Below are 18816 nucleotides of genomic sequence, written 5' to 3'. Positions count from 1 at the left end.
ACTGAGTTAAATCAATATTTTTTAAATCATTGATTTAAGTCTAAATGAATTTGAAAGGTAGATTTAAATCAACTTATTTTTTAAATCAATCAACTTATTTTTTAAATCATTGATTTAAATCAACTTATTTTTAAATCCTTGATTTAAATCAACTTATTTTTTAAATCATTGATTTAAATCAACTTATTTTTAAATCATTGATTTAATTCTAAATGTATTCCAAAGGTTGATTTAAATTAACTTATTTTTTAAATCATTGATTTATGTCACATTATGTTTTTGAATGGCTGATTTAAAATAAATTAAGCTTTTTGATTAGTTTGGATCACATAACTTACATCAATGTCTGACTTAAATCAAGATTTTTCATTGGTTTGAATCACATAACGTATTTCAATGTCTGACTTAGATCGAGATTTACCACTGGTTTGGATCATAAAATGTATTTAAATATCTGACTTAAATTAAGATTTTTCATTGGTTTGAATCGCATAACGTATTTCAATGGCAGACTTAAATAAAGATTTTTCATTACATTTACACATATAAATACAAATATATATATATATATATATATATATATATATATTTATATTTACATTTATATATTTACATTTGCATTTATATATTTATATTTTTATATATTATATTTATATTAATATTTATATTTATATATTTACATTTATATATTTATATTTTTATATATTACATTTATATATTTATATTTTTATATATTACATTTATATATTTATATTTTTATATATTACATTTATATATTTATATTTTTATATATTATATTTATATTAATATTTATATTTATATATTTATATTTATACTTGTTGCTCTTACGTTACAAGACAGCTTTATTAGTATTATCAAGAACGTATATATGTATAAGAACGTTGAACGATCAAATTGGCGCCTGGTGCCATGATGCAATCGGTTACAGAATAGCTCAGCCCAAAAAACCGCGTGCGGCGCTCGCTAAAGGTTAAAACCGTTTCTAGTTCGAGCGCGCGCTGCAAGCGGGTTTTAGGGCGGAGTTATTCTGAAACCGTTTGCATCATGACCCAAGCGATGCCTTTTGTTCAACGTTCTTATACATATATACGTTCTTGGTATTATAAATGTATATATAATACTAAAAATATATTAAGATGAACAGAAGAAATTCAATGATTGCAGCTCACTTTCTATGTTATCAGTAAGTTCCTAACCCCCGGTATCCGATTGGTTCCCAACAACTGACGTTTTCTTGCGCGATTTAAGCGCACGCCGGTGACATATTTCCTTCCCCCTTCTCGTGATAAGGGTAAATTCGACCATGTTGTACCGACCGTATGAATAAAACTCGCGAGAGAAAAAGGTTTACATTAGACAAATTAAATCGGTCAGTAGGAACGCCCGCAATATCGAAATTAGACAATTCTATCAAACTAAAAACACGCCATCCGTAAAGGCATTGCAGCCGAGCCCTTTTAAAATATATCAATTAGTCAAAAGTACCGAAAACAATATTAATAATGGAAAATAATAAATTAACAACGACTTGGGAAACACAGCCACCAACCGAGTAAGGCGATTTCGGAGGTAGCAGCGGCGGCGCCAGGATTTTTGGGGCATAGGAAGGGGACCCTTAGAAGGATTTTGGGGGGACCTTTCTTGAAGGATTTTGGGGGGGACCCTTTTCGAAGGATTTTGAGGGGGGGCCCTTTTCGAAGAATTTTGACAGGGGACCTTTTACGAAGGATTTTGAGAGGGGGATCTTTTTCGAAGGATTTGGGGGGCGGGGGCTTTTACGAGGATTTGAGGGGGACCCTTTTTGAAGGATTATGGGGGGGACCCTTTTTGAAGGATTATGGGGGACCTTTTTCGTAATATTTTGATGGGGGCCCCTTTTTATAGTATTTTGGGGTACCCTTTTTGAAGGATTTTGAGGGTACCCTTTTCAAAGATTTTGGGGGACCTTTCTTGAAGGTTTTTGGGGGGGGGGGGGACTTTTTGAAGGCTTTGGGGGAATAATTTATATTTCGGATTATTTCCTTAAGCTACCAAAATTTCAATTTCTACATTCAGACCGAGTTATCGACAATTATCGTTACATGGTCGTTTACGCTGAGATCCAATCATGGAAAACCGCGTATCCCATTGTACGCGTGTGAAATTATCGTACGTCCCAAAAAAGATTCGAAATTATCGTACGTCCCAAAAACAGGTTCGAAATTATCGTACGTCCCAAAAACAGGTTCGAAATTATCGTACGTCCCAAAAACAGGTTCGAAATTATCGTACGTCCCAAAAATAGGTTCGAAATTATCGTACGTCCCAAAAATAGGTTCGAAATTATCGTACGTCCCAAAAATAGGTTCGAAATTATCGTACGTCCCAAAAATAGGTTCGAAATTATCGTACGTCCCAAAAATAGGTTCGAAATTATCGTACGTCCCAAAAATAGGTTCGAAATTATCGTACGTCCCAAAAACAGGTTCGAAATTATCGTACGTCCCAAAACAGGTTCGAAATTATCGTACGTCCCAAAAATAGGTTCGAAATTATCGTACGTCCCAAAAATAGGTTCGAAATTATCGTACGTCCCAAAAATAGGTTCGAAATTATCGTACTTCCCTAAAATAGGTTCGAAATTATCGTACGTCCCTAAAATAGGTTCGAAATTATCGTACGTCCCAAAAACAGGTTCGAAATTATCGTACGTCCCAAAAACAGGTTCGAAATTATCGTACGTCCCAAAAACAGGTTCGAAATTATCGTACGTCCCAAAAACAGGTTCGAAATTATCGTACGTCCCAAAACAGGTTCGAAATTATCGTACGTCCCAAAAATAGGTTCGAAATTATCGTACGTCCCAAAAATAGGTTCGAAATTATCGTACGTCCCAAAAATAGGTTCGAAATTATCGTACGTCCCAAAAATAGGTTCGAAATTATCGTACTTCCCTAAAATAGGTTCGAAATTATCGTACGTCCCTAAAATAGGTTCGAAATTATCGTACGTCCCTAAAATAGGTTCGAAATTATCGTACGTCCCTGAAATAGGTTCGAAATTATCGTACGTCCCTAAAATAGGTTCGAAATTATCGTACGTCCCTAAAATAGGTTCGAAATTATCGTACGTCCCTAAAATAGGTTCAAAATTATCGTACGTCCCAAAAATAGGTTCGAAATTATCTTACGTCCCTAAAATAGGTTCGAAATTATCGTACATCCCAAAAATAATTTTGAAATTATCGTACGTCCCAAAAAATAGGTTCGAAATTATCGTACGTCTCTAAAATAGGTTCGAAATTATCGTACGCGTACGATAATTATAGTAAGTCTGGCAAGCCACTTTGTCAACCCCGATACGAAAAATTCAGTCAAAATAGACATTTAGCGATTGGGCAGAAATTGGACCAAATACTTTAAAAACATGAGCAGAAGGAACACTTCCCAGAAAAATGTTGTCTTCTTCGTACAGCTTTTAGACCTACGCCCACGAAAGCCCCAACATTAAAGCTCGAAAGGCAGTTCTGTCCGAGGCGGAGGAAGGGGTAAAAGCTGCGGTTACTTACGACTGATTATTTAGACCGAGTATCGAGTACCAGCGCCCGTTACGTAAATATATATCCGGAATAGAAAAGCAATTAAATTGATTATCTATCTAATTACTAATTCAATGGGTGTGGGAACTGGTCGTTTCCCTGGTGAATGGGAACGCTTACTTATCATGATACAGAGGCTTACAATTCGTCTCCCCATCTTAAAGGGAGTATATACTTATGGGGGATCAACAGGGTTGCCACAGTACCCGCAAGACCTGGAATTCAAATTCCTGCAATTAGTCTAAAAGTCAGGGAATTTTAACAATTAGTCTAAAAGTCAGGGAATTTCAACAATTAGTCTAAGAGTCAGGGAATTTTAACAATTAGTCTAAAAGTCAGGGAATTTCAACTATTAGTCTTAAAGTCAGGGAATTTTAACAATTAGTCTAAAAGTCAGGGAATTTTAACAATTAGTCTAAAAGTCAGGGAATTTCAACAATTAGTCTAAGAGTCAGGGAATTTTAACAATTAGTCTAAAAGTCAGGGAATTTCAACTATTAGTCTTAAAGTCAGGGAATTTTAACAATTAGTCTAAAAGTCAGGGAATTTTAACAATTAGTCTAAAAGTCAGGGAATTTTAACTATTAGTCTTAAAGTCAGGGAATTTTAACAATTAGTCTAAAAGTCAGGGAATTTCAACAATTAGTCTAAAAGTCAGGGAATTTCAACTATTAGTCTTAAAGTCAGGGAATTTTAACAATTAGTCTAAAAGTCAGGGAATTTCAACAATTAGTCTAAGAGTCAGGGAATTTTAACAATTAGTCTAAAAGTCAGGGAATTTCAACTATTAGTCTTAAAGTCAGGGAATTTTAACAATTAGTCTAAAAGTCAGGGAATTTTAACAATTAGTCTAAAAGTCAGGGAATTTCAACAATTAGTCTAAGAGTCAGGGAATTTTAACAATTAGTCTAAAAGTCAGGGAATTTCAACTATTAGTCTTAAAGTCAGGGAATTTTAACAATTAGTCTAAAAGTCAGGGAATTTTAACAATTAGTCTAAAAGTCAGGGAATTTCAACAATTAGTCTAAGAGTCAGGGAATTTTAACAATTAGTCTAAAAGTCAGGGAATTTTAACTATTAGTCTTAGAGTCAGGGAATTTTAACTATTAGTCTTAAAGTCAGGGAATTTTAACTATTAGTCTTAAAGTCAGGGAATTTTAAAAATTAGTCTAAAAGTCAGGGAAAGTCAGGGGATTTAATTTGGTTGCAAATAGGAAACACTTACTAAAACACAGGGTAAAAGGTTTTTGTCACAAAGTAAGTCAGGGAAAATCTCCGGAGATGGTCAGGGCAAACCTGAAAAAGTCAAGGAACACCAGGAAAAGTCAGGGAATTTGAAAAACTGTGGCAACCCTGATCAACGAATTTCAATTTTTTCTATCACGTTAAAACTAGGAACCAGCCCTTCCACGTGTTTTTCTCCCGACTGATTAAGAGGGCTTTCCCCCGAGTTCTTCGGCTTCCCCTTTAAATAAAACCTTGTTGCGGCGAACGGTAATAGTGAGTGTAGGGAGCTGTTGGCACACTTACGCGACGTAATTATAGACTTGTGGATATACTCAGTTACTACCTCGACCAGAACAAATATTCTAATCAGGAAATCGCTTTTAAATAATTCTTTATTCAGCCGAATTGAGATAAAAGAGGCGCTGATAAACAGAAACTGCAATCAAGGGCTCCCCTCAAATCTCAAATTCTGCCAAATAAGTAGCGGTATTTCGACTATTAGAATATTTTCCTTTCCAAGATTGCTACCGATTGTAGATCAGAAATTTAATATTAATTCTAAGAACGGAAATAAAATTCGAAATGGGAGTCACAAGATTCTATATTTAACGTCTTTTCTAAGAAGTTTACGTTCTATGCATAACTATAAAACAATATAAACTATATCGGGAGAATCAAGCTGAAACAATTAAATCCGGGTTCGATCCCAGTTTGTGGCGCTGGGGTGAAAACTCGGGACAACTCCTTCCGCGTTGAGTGTTCCAAACATTTAGAGGAATATACGAAATTCAACAGTCTATTTATAGGATAATATAGGAGTATTTTCTTTTATAATATAGGAACATATAGGAAAATTTGCATAAATGAAATTTAAATTTGTTTTAATATAAAAGGAATTTCTTTTAAGCAGACGACGATATTCTTAATTCCGTTCAGTGCAGTTCTTTGGAGAAGCAGTTTACATTTTATCAAAGGGATTTAGTACATTGAGCGCCATCTGTATTACGAAAAGCGAACTACGCACGCGGGGAATTCGAAAAAACCGCTCGAAATACAAAATAATATCTAATTATAGGAAAATAAAATAAAGCATTGAAATATAGGAAAAATTATAAAATATAGGAAGAATGGACACCCTGCGAAATCTTCGGTTTCCCCCTTCCATAAAAACTTGTAGAGGTTAACGGTAATAGTGAGTGTAGGGAGCTGTGGGCTCGCGTGGCATGAAGGGCTTGCCACCACCCTCCTACGCATTGTAACCCGGCCACCCGAATTAATATCTTTAAAAGTCGCTAGATTACTTGGGCCTAGGTTCCTTGTATATTAGCTTAGCTGATTATTATTATTATTATTATTATTATAAAGGCCGGTGAACGTGAAATTTCTTCAATTCATTTGTGACCACTAGGCTCTCTGGCTTCTAGACTCCGTTGCCTAGACAACGGAAAAGGTTCAATTTTCAAGATTCAAGACCCATCAAGAAAATATGGCTTTGCAAACATATCCTACTTGATACTTCCTTTCTAAGGATTAACAAAGAAATTCCGAAATAAATTGCTTATTCAATAATGAATTTATACGCGCATATTTATAAATAGTTGACGAGCGTTTGGGTAATGAAAATCTGATTTGATTTGTTGATGAAAGTGTTAATAAATAAATTTACGAATAGTGTTAACTTTTATTACTAGATTAATACTAGATTATTAATCGACGTGTCAATGGCCAAATATTTTACTTGGTTTATCAATTAGCAAATATTTTACTAGGTATAACCATTGGCAAATATTTTACCAGGTATATCAATGGGCAAATATTTTACTAAGTATAACAATGGGTAAATATTTTACTAAGTATATCAATGGGTAAATATTTTACCAGGTATATCAATGGGCAAATATTTTACTAGGTAAATCAATGTGTAAATATTTTACTAGGTATATCAATGTGTAAATATTTCACTAGGTAAATCAATGTGTAAATATTTCACTAGGTAAATCAATGTGTAAATATTTTACTAGGTATATCAATGGGTAAATATTTCACTAGGTAAATCAATGTGTAAATATTTTACTAGGTATATCAATGGGTAAATATTTCACTAGGTAAATCAATGTGTAAATATTTTACTAGGTATATCAATGGGTAAATATTTTACTAGGTATAACAATGGGTATATATTGTACTAAGTATATCAATGGGTAAATATTTCACTAAGTATATCAATGGGCAAATAATATTCTTTCGTAAATATTATCACTATGAAAAGCAATCGTAACTCGCAAAGCCACCTTGACCGTTGTCAACGACGTAACCCGGTCATTAGCCACCCCACAAAGGCCCACACCCACTAAAAGAATACAGCAACGAAAGCGCGGTCAGCACGCAATCAGCCACGAGTAAACTGAGCGAGCAATCAGCACCTACTTGGCAATACACAGCACTACGCGACAAACGCAGACACGGTGAATCTTTAAAGGCGTAGAAAGAGAAGGTTGGGTGACTTACTTGGAGCCTTTAGAGGCCCTTACCACGTACCCGGAATCAGCCGTGGGCAGCACGATGTCCACCGAGCGACTGCGGTGCTGTTTGGCCCCGGCGGCCATCTCGTCGTCCGGAGTCGGCACCTTCAAGAAGGAAGAGTCTACGCTGGCCGACCGCACTTGCTTCGACGCGGACATCGGCACCTCCAGAGATACCACAGTCACGCCGGGGCAGTCCGGGAATTGCTCCACTCGCACCGCGGGCGGCGTCAACTCGCCACCGTCGTCACCGCCGCCGTTGAAGCCGTGCACCGACAGAGTGACTTTCACCGGACATTTAACGAGCGCGTCTTCGTCCGGGTCCTCCGGGTCGATGGCGTCGTCCTCCAGCTCGTCGTCGTCGTCGTCATCGTCCACCAGCGAGTCTTCCTTCTGGCTGGTGTCGCTGTCGTTGGTCTCCGAGCCCGAACTGACGTAGAACGACTTTTCGGTCGGGCTGCCGACGGTCTGGTTCTGGCGGAGCAATTCCTCGATGTACAGACAATGGATGCACTGCGTGGAACTGTTCTTATCACTCGACGCCCTGCGCAGGATCCTCCAACGCGGCACTTCCAAGGAGGACGCCACGGTGGCGGCGGCCGCGGTGGCCACACTCTGCGTGGCTTCGCTGGTGGAGCCCCGCGACGAGTTGGAGCTCGAGGACACGGTGGCGATGTCGAACGACCTGGACCTTTGGCTCCGGGACGAGGGCACGTCCAGAAAATTGCCCCCGTCGTCGTCGGCGTCCGGAGACACCGACGCCTTCAGGCGGATCTCGTCGAAGCTGGCCGAGCGGGTGGTCTTGGGCACTTCCAGACTGGCCACTCCGGCCTCGATGGTCGGGATGGAGCTGGGCGCCGTGGACACGCTGGGCAGACTCTGCTGGCTGGGCAGCGGCGAGTCGAGCGTCGGACCCCCGCGCGTTCTCCTGAAGGTCTCCCGTAATTTTTGCATAGCAATCGCGGATCGCGACTTTTTAGCGCTCATCGGTGAATCTTCGTACGTTGAATCGGTCGTAGTCTTTTCGAATTGGTTTCCACGGTGGCGGAAGCCTCGGTCGTTGCCGAGGCGACGGAGCCGACGGTCGGGTTCACCCTCGCTAACATTTTCAATCCGGACGAGATGCGAAAAAAAGCCACTACCTGACGTCAACGGTTATCAAAACACCAGATGGTAGAACGAAAATTCCCGAAGTTCTAGAGCTTATTTCGCGGTACGAATAATAAGAAAACACTTTCTTATTTTCCCGCTGAAAAGGGCGAGAGAAAACGCTTTCAAATTAAATTGATACGATATCGTTTATAAAAATAATCGTCATAATAAACAATTATTTCCCCCCCATAATTCATATTAGCACGGCGACTCGCGGGGGAACTTCCTACGCTTGGCAGGGATACCTGCTCTCTGGCTGGAGTTCTCTCTCGCTTTCGGGAGAAGCAGGCACGTGTACACTTCTGATCTCGGCCGTTAGGGGGACTCCCTTCGCGCTGACGTCAGAAGTGCCTTTTTTTATCGGATAACAGGGGATAGGAAAAGATTTCCACCCCCCCGGCTGCCCTAATAGTCGCGAAATGATTTGGAGTTTTATTAAAAACGCTACCGTTTTTGATTGAGCTTTGAGCACTCGTACTTAGCGGCATCTAGCGGCCGGTATTAGAACTGATCGATACGATTTCGTCGCCGTTTCCTCTCTAGTCGCGTTGAAAACGTCGTAACGTGGTAACGGGGCGAAGGGATTGAAGGATACGGTACAGCCTGCGGGTGGATTTACGGGGAGTGCAGTGTCAGGTTGCGTGGTTTATATTTCATCCGCTATTGGAGTACACGGATAGATAGAGAGACCTTCCTGACGCTAAGATCGGGTATAGGTTTCCATCCCCTCAGATCCACTGCCCTTTATTAAAAAAAAGGGGTTTGGCGAGGTATTGGTGGAGAGTCTCCGAGAGGATACAGCAAGGTGATAATACTTAATAGAATCAGTGGTTTCGCTTCTGGGTTGTAATGTAATTACGGCCGTATATTACGAATATCGGAATTTGGTGCGGGGTTGTATTCGACCGTGAAAGGTAAGTACTTTGTAGCCACGCGGGTGTCTTCGAACTTCGGATGGATATGGTCGTGTTGAATTGATCGAGGGTTCTGACATTCACCTAATATGTGTACGGGATTTAAATTTCACGCTGAATTTCAAGATTTATCGTCGGATTTCGAGATTTATCGATTTCAGGAATTATCGTGGGATTTCAAGATTAATCGATTTTGCGATTTATCATCGGATTTCTTTGTTGAATTTCAAGATTTATCGTCGGATTTCAAGATTTATCGATTTCGCGATTTCTTGTTGGACTTCTTTGTTGAATTTCGCAATTTATCGTCGTATTTCGGGATTTATCGTCGGATTTCGAGATTTATCGATTTCGCGATTTATTGTTGGACTTCTTTGTTGAATTTCGCAATTTATCGTCGTATTTCGGGATTTATCGTCGGATTTCGAGATTTATCGATTTCGCGATTTCTTGTTGGACTTCTTTGTTGAATTTCACAATTTATCGTCGTATTTCGGGATTTATCGTCGGATTTCGAAATTTATCGTCGGATTTCGAGATTTATCGATTTCGCGATTTATCGTCGTATTTCGAAATTTATCGTCGGATTTCGAGATTTATCGATTTCGCGATTTATTGTTGGACTTTGTTGAATTTCGCAATTTATCGTCGTATTTCGAGATTTATCGTCGGATTTCAAGATTTATCGATTTCGCGATTTCTTGTTGGACTTCTTTGTTGAATTTCGCGATTTATCGTTGGATTTCGAGATTTATCGATTTCGCGATTTATTGTTGAATTTCGCAATTTCTCGTCGTATTTCGAAATTTATCGTCGGATTTCGAGATTTATCGTCGGATTTCGAGATTTATCGATTTCGCGATTTCTTGTTGGACTTCTTTGTTGAATTTCGCGATTTATCGTTGGATTTCGAGATTTATCGATTTCGCGATTTATTGTTGAATTTCGCAATTTCTCGTCGTATTTCGAAATTTATCGTCGGATTTCGAGATTTATCGTCGGATTTCGAGATTTATCGATTTCGCGATTTATTGTTGAATTTCGCAATTTATCGTCGTATTTCGAAATTTATCGTCGGATTTCGAGATTTATCGATTTCGCGATTTATTGTTGGACTTCTTTGTTGAATTTCGCCAATTATCGTCGTATTTCGAGATTTATCGTCGGATTTCAAGATTTATCGATTTCGCGATTTATTGTTGGACTTCTTTGTTGAATTTCGCAATTTATCGTCGTATTTCGGGATTTATCGTCGGATTTCGAGATTTATCGATTTCGCGATTTATTGTTGGACTTCTTTGTTGAATTTCGCAATTTATCGTCGTATTTCGGGATTTATCGTCGGATTTCGAGATTTATCGATTTCGCGATTTCTTGTTGGACTTCTTTGTTGAATTTCACAATTTATCGTCGTATTTCGGGATTTATCGTCGGATTTCGAAATTTATCGTCGGATTTCGAGATTTATCGATTTCGCGATTTATCGTCGTATTTCGAAATTTATCGTCGGATTTCGAGATTTATGGATTTCGCGATTTATTGTTGGACTTTGTTGAATTTCGCAATTTATCGTCGTATTTCGAGATTTATCGTCGGATTTCAAGATTTATCGATTTCGCGATTTCTTGTTGGACTTCTTTGTTGAATTTCGCGATTTATCGTTGGATTTCGAGATTTATCGATTTCGCGATTTATTGTTGAATTTCGCAATTTCTCGTCGTATTTCGAAATTTATCGTCGGATTTCGAGATTTATCGTCGGATTTCGAGATTTATCGATTTCGCGATTTATTGTTGAATTTCGCAATTTATCGTCGTATTTCGAAATTTATCGTCGGATTTCGAGATTTATCGATTTCGCGATTTATTGTTGGACTTCTTTGTTGAATTTCGCCAATTATCGTCGTATTTCGAGATTTATCGTCGGATTTCAAGATTTATCGATTTCGCGATTTATTGTTGGACTTCTTTGTTGAATTTCGCAATTTATCGTCGTATTTCGGGATTTATCGTCGGATTTCGAGATTTATCGATTTCGCGATTTATTGTTGGACTTTGTTGAATTTCGCAATTTATCGTCGTATTTCGAAATTTATCGTCGTATTTCGAGATTCATCGATTTCGCGATTTATTGTTGGACTTTGTTGAATTTCGCAATTTATCGTCGTATTTCGAGATTTATCGTCGGATTTCAAGATTTATCGATTTCGCGATTTCTTGTTGGACTTTGTTGAATTTCGCAATTTATCGTCGTATTATTTCGAGATTTATCGTCGTATTTCGAGATTTATCGTCGGATTTCGAGATTTCTTGTTGGACTTCTTTGTTGAATTTCACAATTTATCGTCGTATTTCGGGATTTATCGTCGGATTTCGAAATTTATCGTCGGATTTCGAGATTTATCGATTTCGCGATTTATCGTCGTATTTCGAAATTTATCGTCGGATTTCGAGATTTATCGATTTCGCGATTTATTGTTGGACTTTGTTGAATTTCGCAATTTATCGTCGTTTTCGAGATTTATCGTCGGATTTCAAGATTTATCGATTTCGCGATTTCTTGTTGGACTTCTTTGTTGAATTTCGCGATTTATCGTTGGATTTCGAGATTTATCGATTTCGCGATTTATTGTTGAATTTCGCAATTTCTCGTCGTATTTCGAAATTTATCGTCGGATTTCGAGATTTATCGTCGGATTTCGAGATTTATCGATTTCGCGATTTATTGTTGAATTTCGCAATTTATCGTCGTATTTCGAAATTTATCGTCGGATTTCGAGATTTATCGATTTCGCGATTTATTGTTGGACTTCTTTGTTGAATTTCGCCAATTATCGTCGTATTTCGAGATTTATCGTCGGATTTCAAGATTTATCGATTTCGCGATTTATTGTTGGACTTCTTTGTTGAATTTCGCAATTTATCGTCGTATTTCGGGATTTATCGTCGGATTTCGAGATTTATCGATTTCGCGATTTATTGTTGGACTTCTTTGTTGAATTTCGCAATTTATCGTCGTATTTCGGGATTTATCGTCGGATTTCGAGATTTATCGATTTCGCGATTTCTTGTTGGACTTCTTTGTTGAATTTCACAATTTATCGTCGTATTTCGGGATTTATCGTCGGATTTCGAAATTTATCGTCGGATTTCGAGATTTATCGATTTCGCGATTTATCGTCGTATTTCGAAATTTATCGTCGGATTTCGAGATTTATCGATTTCGCGATTTATTGTTGGACTTTGTTGAATTTCGCAATTTATCGTCGTATTTCGAGATTTATCGTCGGATTTCAAGATTTATCGATTTCGCGATTTCTTGTTGGACTTCTTTGTTGAATTTCGCGATTTATCGTTGGATTTCGAGATTTATCGATTTCGCGATTTATTGTTGAATTTCGCAATTTCTCGTCGTATTTCGAAATTTATCGTCGGATTTCGAGATTTATCGTCGGATTTCGAGATTTAACGTCGGATTTCGAGATTTATCGATTTCGCGATTTCTTGTTGGACTTCTTTGTTGAATTTCGCGATTTATCGTTGGATTTCGAGATTTATCGATTTCGCGATTTATTGTTGGACTTTGTTGAATTTCGCAATTTATCGTCGTATTTCGAAATTTATCGTCGGATTTCGAGATTTATCGATTTCGCGATTTATTGTTGGACTTTGTTGAATTTCGAAATTTATCGTCGGATTTCGAGATTTATCGTCGGATTTCGAGATTTATCGTCGGATTTCGAGATTTATCGATTTCGCGATTTATTGTTGAATTTCGCAATTTATCGTCGTATTTCGAAATTTATCGTCGGATTTCGAGATTTATCGATTTCGCGATTTATTGTTGGACTTCTTTGTTGAATTTCGCCAATTATCGTCGTATTTCGAGATTTATCGTCGGATTTCAAGATTTATCGATTTCGCGATTTATTGTTGGACTTCTTTGTTGAATTTCGCAATTTATCGTCGTATTTCGGGATTTATCGTCGGATTTCGAGATTTATCGATTTCGCGATTTATTGTTGGACTTCTTTGTTGAATTTCGCAATTTATCGTCGTATTTCGGGATTTATCGTCGGATTTCGAGATTTATCGATTTCGCGATTTCTTGTTGGACTTCTTTGTTGAATTTCACAATTTATCGTCGTATTTCGGGATTTATCGTCGGATTTCGAAATTTATCGTCGGATTTCGAGATTTATCGATTTCGCGATTTATCGTCGTATTTCGAAATTTATCGTCGGATTTCGAGATTTATCGATTTCGCGATTTATTGTTGGACTTTGTTGAATTTCGCAATTTATCGTCGTATTTCGAGATTTATCGTCGGATTTCAAGATTTATCGATTTCGCGATTTCTTGTTGGACTTCTTTGTTGAATTTCGCGATTTATCGTTGGATTTCGAGATTTATCGATTTCGCGATTTATTGTTGAATTTCGCAATTTCTCGTCGTATTTCGAAATTTATCGTCGGATTTCGAGATTTATCGTCGGATTTCGAGATTTATCGATTTCGCGATTTCTTGTTGGACTTCTTTGTTGAATTTCGCGATTTATCGTTGGATTTCGAGATTTATCGATTTCGCGATTTATTGTTGGACTTTGTTGAATTTCGCAATTTATCGTCGTATTTCGAAATTTATCGTCGGATTTCGAGATTTATCGATTTCGCGATTTATTGTTGGACTTTGTTGAATTTCGCAATTTATCGTCGTATTTCGAGATTTATCGTCGGATTTCAAGATTTATCGATTTCGCGATTTCTTGTTGGACTTCTTTGTTGAATTTCGCGATTTATCGTTGGATTTCGAGATTTATCGATTTCGCGATTTATTGTTGAATTTCGCAATTTCTCGTCGTATTTCGAAATTTATCGTCGGATTTCGAGATTTATCGTCGGATTTCGAGATTTATCGATTTCGCGATTTCTTGTTGGACTTCTTTGTTGAATTTCGCGATTTATCGTTGGATTTCGAGATTTATCGATTTCGCGATTTATTGTTGAATTTCGCAATTTCTCGTCGTATTTCGAAATTTATCGTCGGATTTCGAGATTTATCGTCGGATTTCGAGATTTATCGATTTCGCGATTTATTGTTGAATTTCGCAATTTCTCGTCGTATTTCGAAATTTATCGTCGGATTTCGAGATTTATCGTCGGATTTCGAGATTTATCGATTTCGCGATTTATTGTTGAATTTCGCAATTTATCGTCGTATTTCGAAATTTATCGTCGGATTTCGAGATTTATCGATTTCGCGATTTATTGTTGGACTTCTTTGTTGAATTTCGCCAATTATCGTCGTATTTCGAGATTTATCGTCGGATTTCAAGATTTATCGATTTCGCGATTTATTGTTGGACTTCTTTGTTGAATTTCGCAATTTATCGTCGTATTTCGGGATTTATCGTCGGATTTCGAGATTTATCGATTTCGCGATTTATTGTTGGACTTCTTTGTTGAATTTCGCAATTTATCGTCGTATTTCGGGATTTATCGTCGGATTTCGAGATTTATCGATTTCGCGATTTCTTGTTGGACTTCTTTGTTGAATTTCACAATTTATCGTCGTATTTCGGGATTTATCGTCGGATTTCGAAATTTATCGTCGGATTTCGAGATTTATCGATTTCGCGATTTATCGTCGTATTTCGAAATTTATCGTCGGATTTCGAGATTTATGGATTTCGCGATTTATTGTTGGACTTTGTTGAATTTCGCAATTTATCGTCGTATTTCGAGATTTATCGTCGGATTTCAAGATTTATCGATTTCGCGATTTCTTGTTGGACTTCTTTGTTGAATTTCGCGATTTATCGTTGGATTTCGAGATTTATCGATTTCGCGATTTATTGTTGAATTTCGCAATTTCTCGTCGTATTTCGAAATTTATCGTCGGATTTCGAGATTTATCGTCGGATTTCGAGATTTATCGATTTCGCGATTTATTGTTGAATTTCGCAATTTATCGTCGTATTTCGAAATTTATCGTCGGATTTCGAGATTTATCGATTTCGCGATTTATTGTTGGACTTCTTTGTTGAATTTCGCCAATTATCGTCGTATTTCGAGATTTATCGTCGGATTTCAAGATTTATCGATTTCGCGATTTATTGTTGGACTTCTTTGTTGAATTTCGCAATTTATCGTCGTATTTCGGGATTTATCGTCGGATTTCGAGATTTATCGATTTCGCGATTTCTTGTTGGACTTCTTTGTTGAATTTCACAATTTATCGTCGTATTTCGGGATTTATCGTCGGATTTCGAAATTTATCGTCGGATTTCGAGATTTATCGATTTCGCGATTTATCGTCGTATTTCGAAATTTATCGTCGGATTTCGAGATTTATCGATTTCGCGATTTATTGTTGGACTTTGTTGAATTTCGCAATTTATCGTCGTATTTCGAGATTTATCGTCGGATTTCAAGATTTATCGATTTCGCGATTTCTTGTTGGACTTCTTTGTTGAATTTCGCGATTTATCGTTGGATTTCGAGATTTATCGATTTCGCGATTTATTGTTGAATTTCGCAATTTCTCGTCGTATTTCGAAATTTATCGTCGGATTTCGAGATTTATCGTCGGATTTCGAGATTTATCGATTTCGCGATTTATTGTTGAATTTCGCAATTTATCGTCGTATTTCGAAATTTATCGTCGGATTTCGAGATTTATCGATTTCGCGATTTATTGTTGGACTTCTTTGTTGAATTTCGCCAATTATCGTCGTATTTCGAGATTTATCGTCGGATTTCAAGATTTATCGATTTCGCGATTTATTGTTGGACTTCTTTGTTGAATTTCGCAATTTATCGTCGTATTTCGGGATTTATCGTCGGATTTCGAGATTTATCGATTTCGCGATTTATTGTTGGACTTCTTTGTTGAATTTCGCAATTTATCGTCGTATTTCGGGATTTATCGTCGGATTTCGAGATTTATCGATTTCGCGATTTCTTGTTGGACTTCTTTGTTGAATTTCACAATTTATCGTCGTATTTCGGGATTTATCGTCGGATTTCGAAATTTATCGTCGGATTTCGAGATTTATCGATTTCGCGATTTATCGTCGTATTTCGAAATTTATCGTCGGATTTCGAGATTTATCGATTTCGCGATTTATTGTTGGACTTTGTTGAATTTCGCAATTTATCGTCGTATTTCGAGATTTATCGTCGGATTTCAAGATTTATCGATTTCGCGATTTCTTGTTGGACTTCTTTGTTGAATTTCGCGATTTATCGTTGGATTTCGAGATTTATCGATTTCGCGATTTATTGTTGAATTTCGCAATTTCTCGTCGTATTTCGAAATTTATCGTCGGATTTCGAGATTTATCGTCGGATTTCGAGATTTATCGATTTCGCGATTTCTTGTTGGACTTCTTTGTTGAATTTCGCGATTTATCGTTGGATTTCGAGATTTATCGATTTCGCGATTTATTGTTGAATTTCGCAATTTCTCGTCGTATTTCGAAATTTATCGTCGGATTTCGAGATTTATCGTCGGATTTCGAGATTTATCGATTTCGCGATTTATTGTTGAATTTCGCAATTTATCGTCGTATTTCGAAATTTATCGTCGGATTTCGAGATTTATCGATTTCGCGATTTATTGTTGGACTTCTTTGTTGAATTTCGCCAATTATCGTCGTATTTCGAGATTTATCGTCGGATTTCAAGATTTATCGATTTCGCGATTTATTGTTGGACTTCTTTGTTGAATTTCGCAATTTATCGTCGTATTTCGGGATTTATCGTCGGATTTCGAGATTTATCGATTTCGCGATTTATTGTTGGACTTCTTTGTTGAATTTCGCAATTTATCGTCGTATTTCGGGATTTATCGTCGGATTTCGAGATTTATCGATTTCGCGATTTCTTGTTGGACTTCTTTGTTGAATTTCACAATTTATCGTCGTATTTCGGGATTAATCGTCGGATTTCGAAATTTATCGTCGGATTTCGAGATTTATCGATTTCGCGATTTATCGTCGTATTTCGAAATTTATCGTCGGATTTCGAGATTTATCGTCGGATTTCGAGATTTATCGATTTCGCGATTTATTGTTGAATTTCGCAATTTATCGTCGTATTTCGAAATTTATCGTCGGATTTCGAGATTTATCGATTTCGCGATTTATTGTTGGACTTCTTTGTTGAATTTCGCCAATTATCGTCGTATTTCGAGATTTATCGTCGGATTTCAAGATTTATCGATTTCGCGATTTATTGTTGGACTTTGTTGAATTTCGCAATTTATCGTCGTATTTCGAAATTTATCGTCGGATTTCGAGATTTATCGATTTCGCGATTTATTGTTGGACTTTGTTGAATTTCGCAATTTATCGTCGTATTTCGAAATTTATCGTCGTATTTCGAAATTTATCGTCGTATTTCGAGATTCATCGATTTCGCGATTTATTGTTGGACTTTGTTGAATTTCGCAATTTATCGTCGTATTTCGAGATTTATCGTCGGATTTCAAGATTTATCGATTTCGCGATTTCTTGTTGGACTTTGTTGAATTTCGCAATTTATCGTCGTATTATTTCGAGATTTATCGTCGTATTTCGAGATTTATCGTCGGATTTCGAGATTTCTTGTTGGACTTCTTTGTTGAATTTCGCAATTTATCGTCGTATTTCGGGATTTATCGTCGGATTTCGAGATTTATCGATTTCGCGATTTCTTGTTGGACTTCTTTGTTGAATTTCACAATTTATCGTCGTATTTCGGGATTTATCGTCGGATTTCGAAATTTATCGTCGGATTTCGAGATTTATCGATTTCGCGATTTATCGTCGTATTTCGAAATTTATCGTCGGATTTCGAGATTTATCGATTTCGCGATTTATTGTTGGACTTTGTTGAATTTCGCAATTTATCGTCGTATTTCGAGATTTATCGTCGGATTTCAAGATTTATCGATTTCGCGATTTCTTGTTGGACTTCTTTGTTGAATTTCGCGATTTATCGTTGGATTTCGAGATTTATCGATTTCGCGATTTATTGTTGAATTTCGCAATTTCTCGTCGTATTTCGAAATTTATCGTCGGATTTCGAGATTTATCGTCGGATTTCGAGATTTATCGATTTCGCGATTTATTGTTGAATTTCGCAATTTATCGTCGTATTTCGAAATTTATCGTCGGATTTCGAGATTTATCGATTTCGCGATTTATTGTTGGACTTCTTTGTTGAATTTCGCCAATTATCGTCGTATTTCGAGATTTATCGTCGGATTTCAAGATTTATCGATTTCGCGATTTATTGTTGGACTTCTTTGTTGAATTTCGCAATTTATCGTCGTATTTCGGGATTTATCGTCGGATTTCGAGATTTATCGATTTCGCGATTTATTGTTGGACTTCTTTGTTGAATTTCGCAATTTATCGT

General features: G+C 37.1%; 1 protein-coding gene across 6 annotated transcripts in view; it reads right to left on the bottom strand.

The window, feature by feature from the left end:
* rdgA (retinal degeneration A) overlaps positions 1-18816 on the bottom strand; it is a 275480-nt gene that overhangs the window by 118146 nt on the left and 138518 nt on the right. For 2 of the 6 annotated variants that reach the window (XM_090166206.1, XM_090166208.1), the window contains exon 1: positions 7334-8470. The exons of 2 other annotated variants lie outside the window; for them this stretch is intronic. In XM_090166206.1, coding sequence (XP_090022332.1) covers positions 7334-8334 — 1001 coding nt within the window. In that variant the 5' untranslated portion in view covers positions 8335-8470. Of the gene's footprint in view, positions 1-7333; positions 8471-18816 lie in introns of those variants that run through there. 2 more of the 6 variants (XM_090166205.1, XM_090166207.1) reach the window with 2 other exon arrangements.

This window comes from Leiobunum rupestre, chromosome 2, assembly GCF_980474605.1.
Source record: "Leiobunum rupestre chromosome 2, qqLeiRupe1.1.hap1, whole genome shotgun sequence".
NCBI classification, from domain to species: domain Eukaryota; kingdom Metazoa; phylum Arthropoda; class Arachnida; order Opiliones; family Sclerosomatidae; genus Leiobunum; species Leiobunum rupestre.
This window is presented reverse-complemented; position numbering and strand designations above follow the sequence as displayed.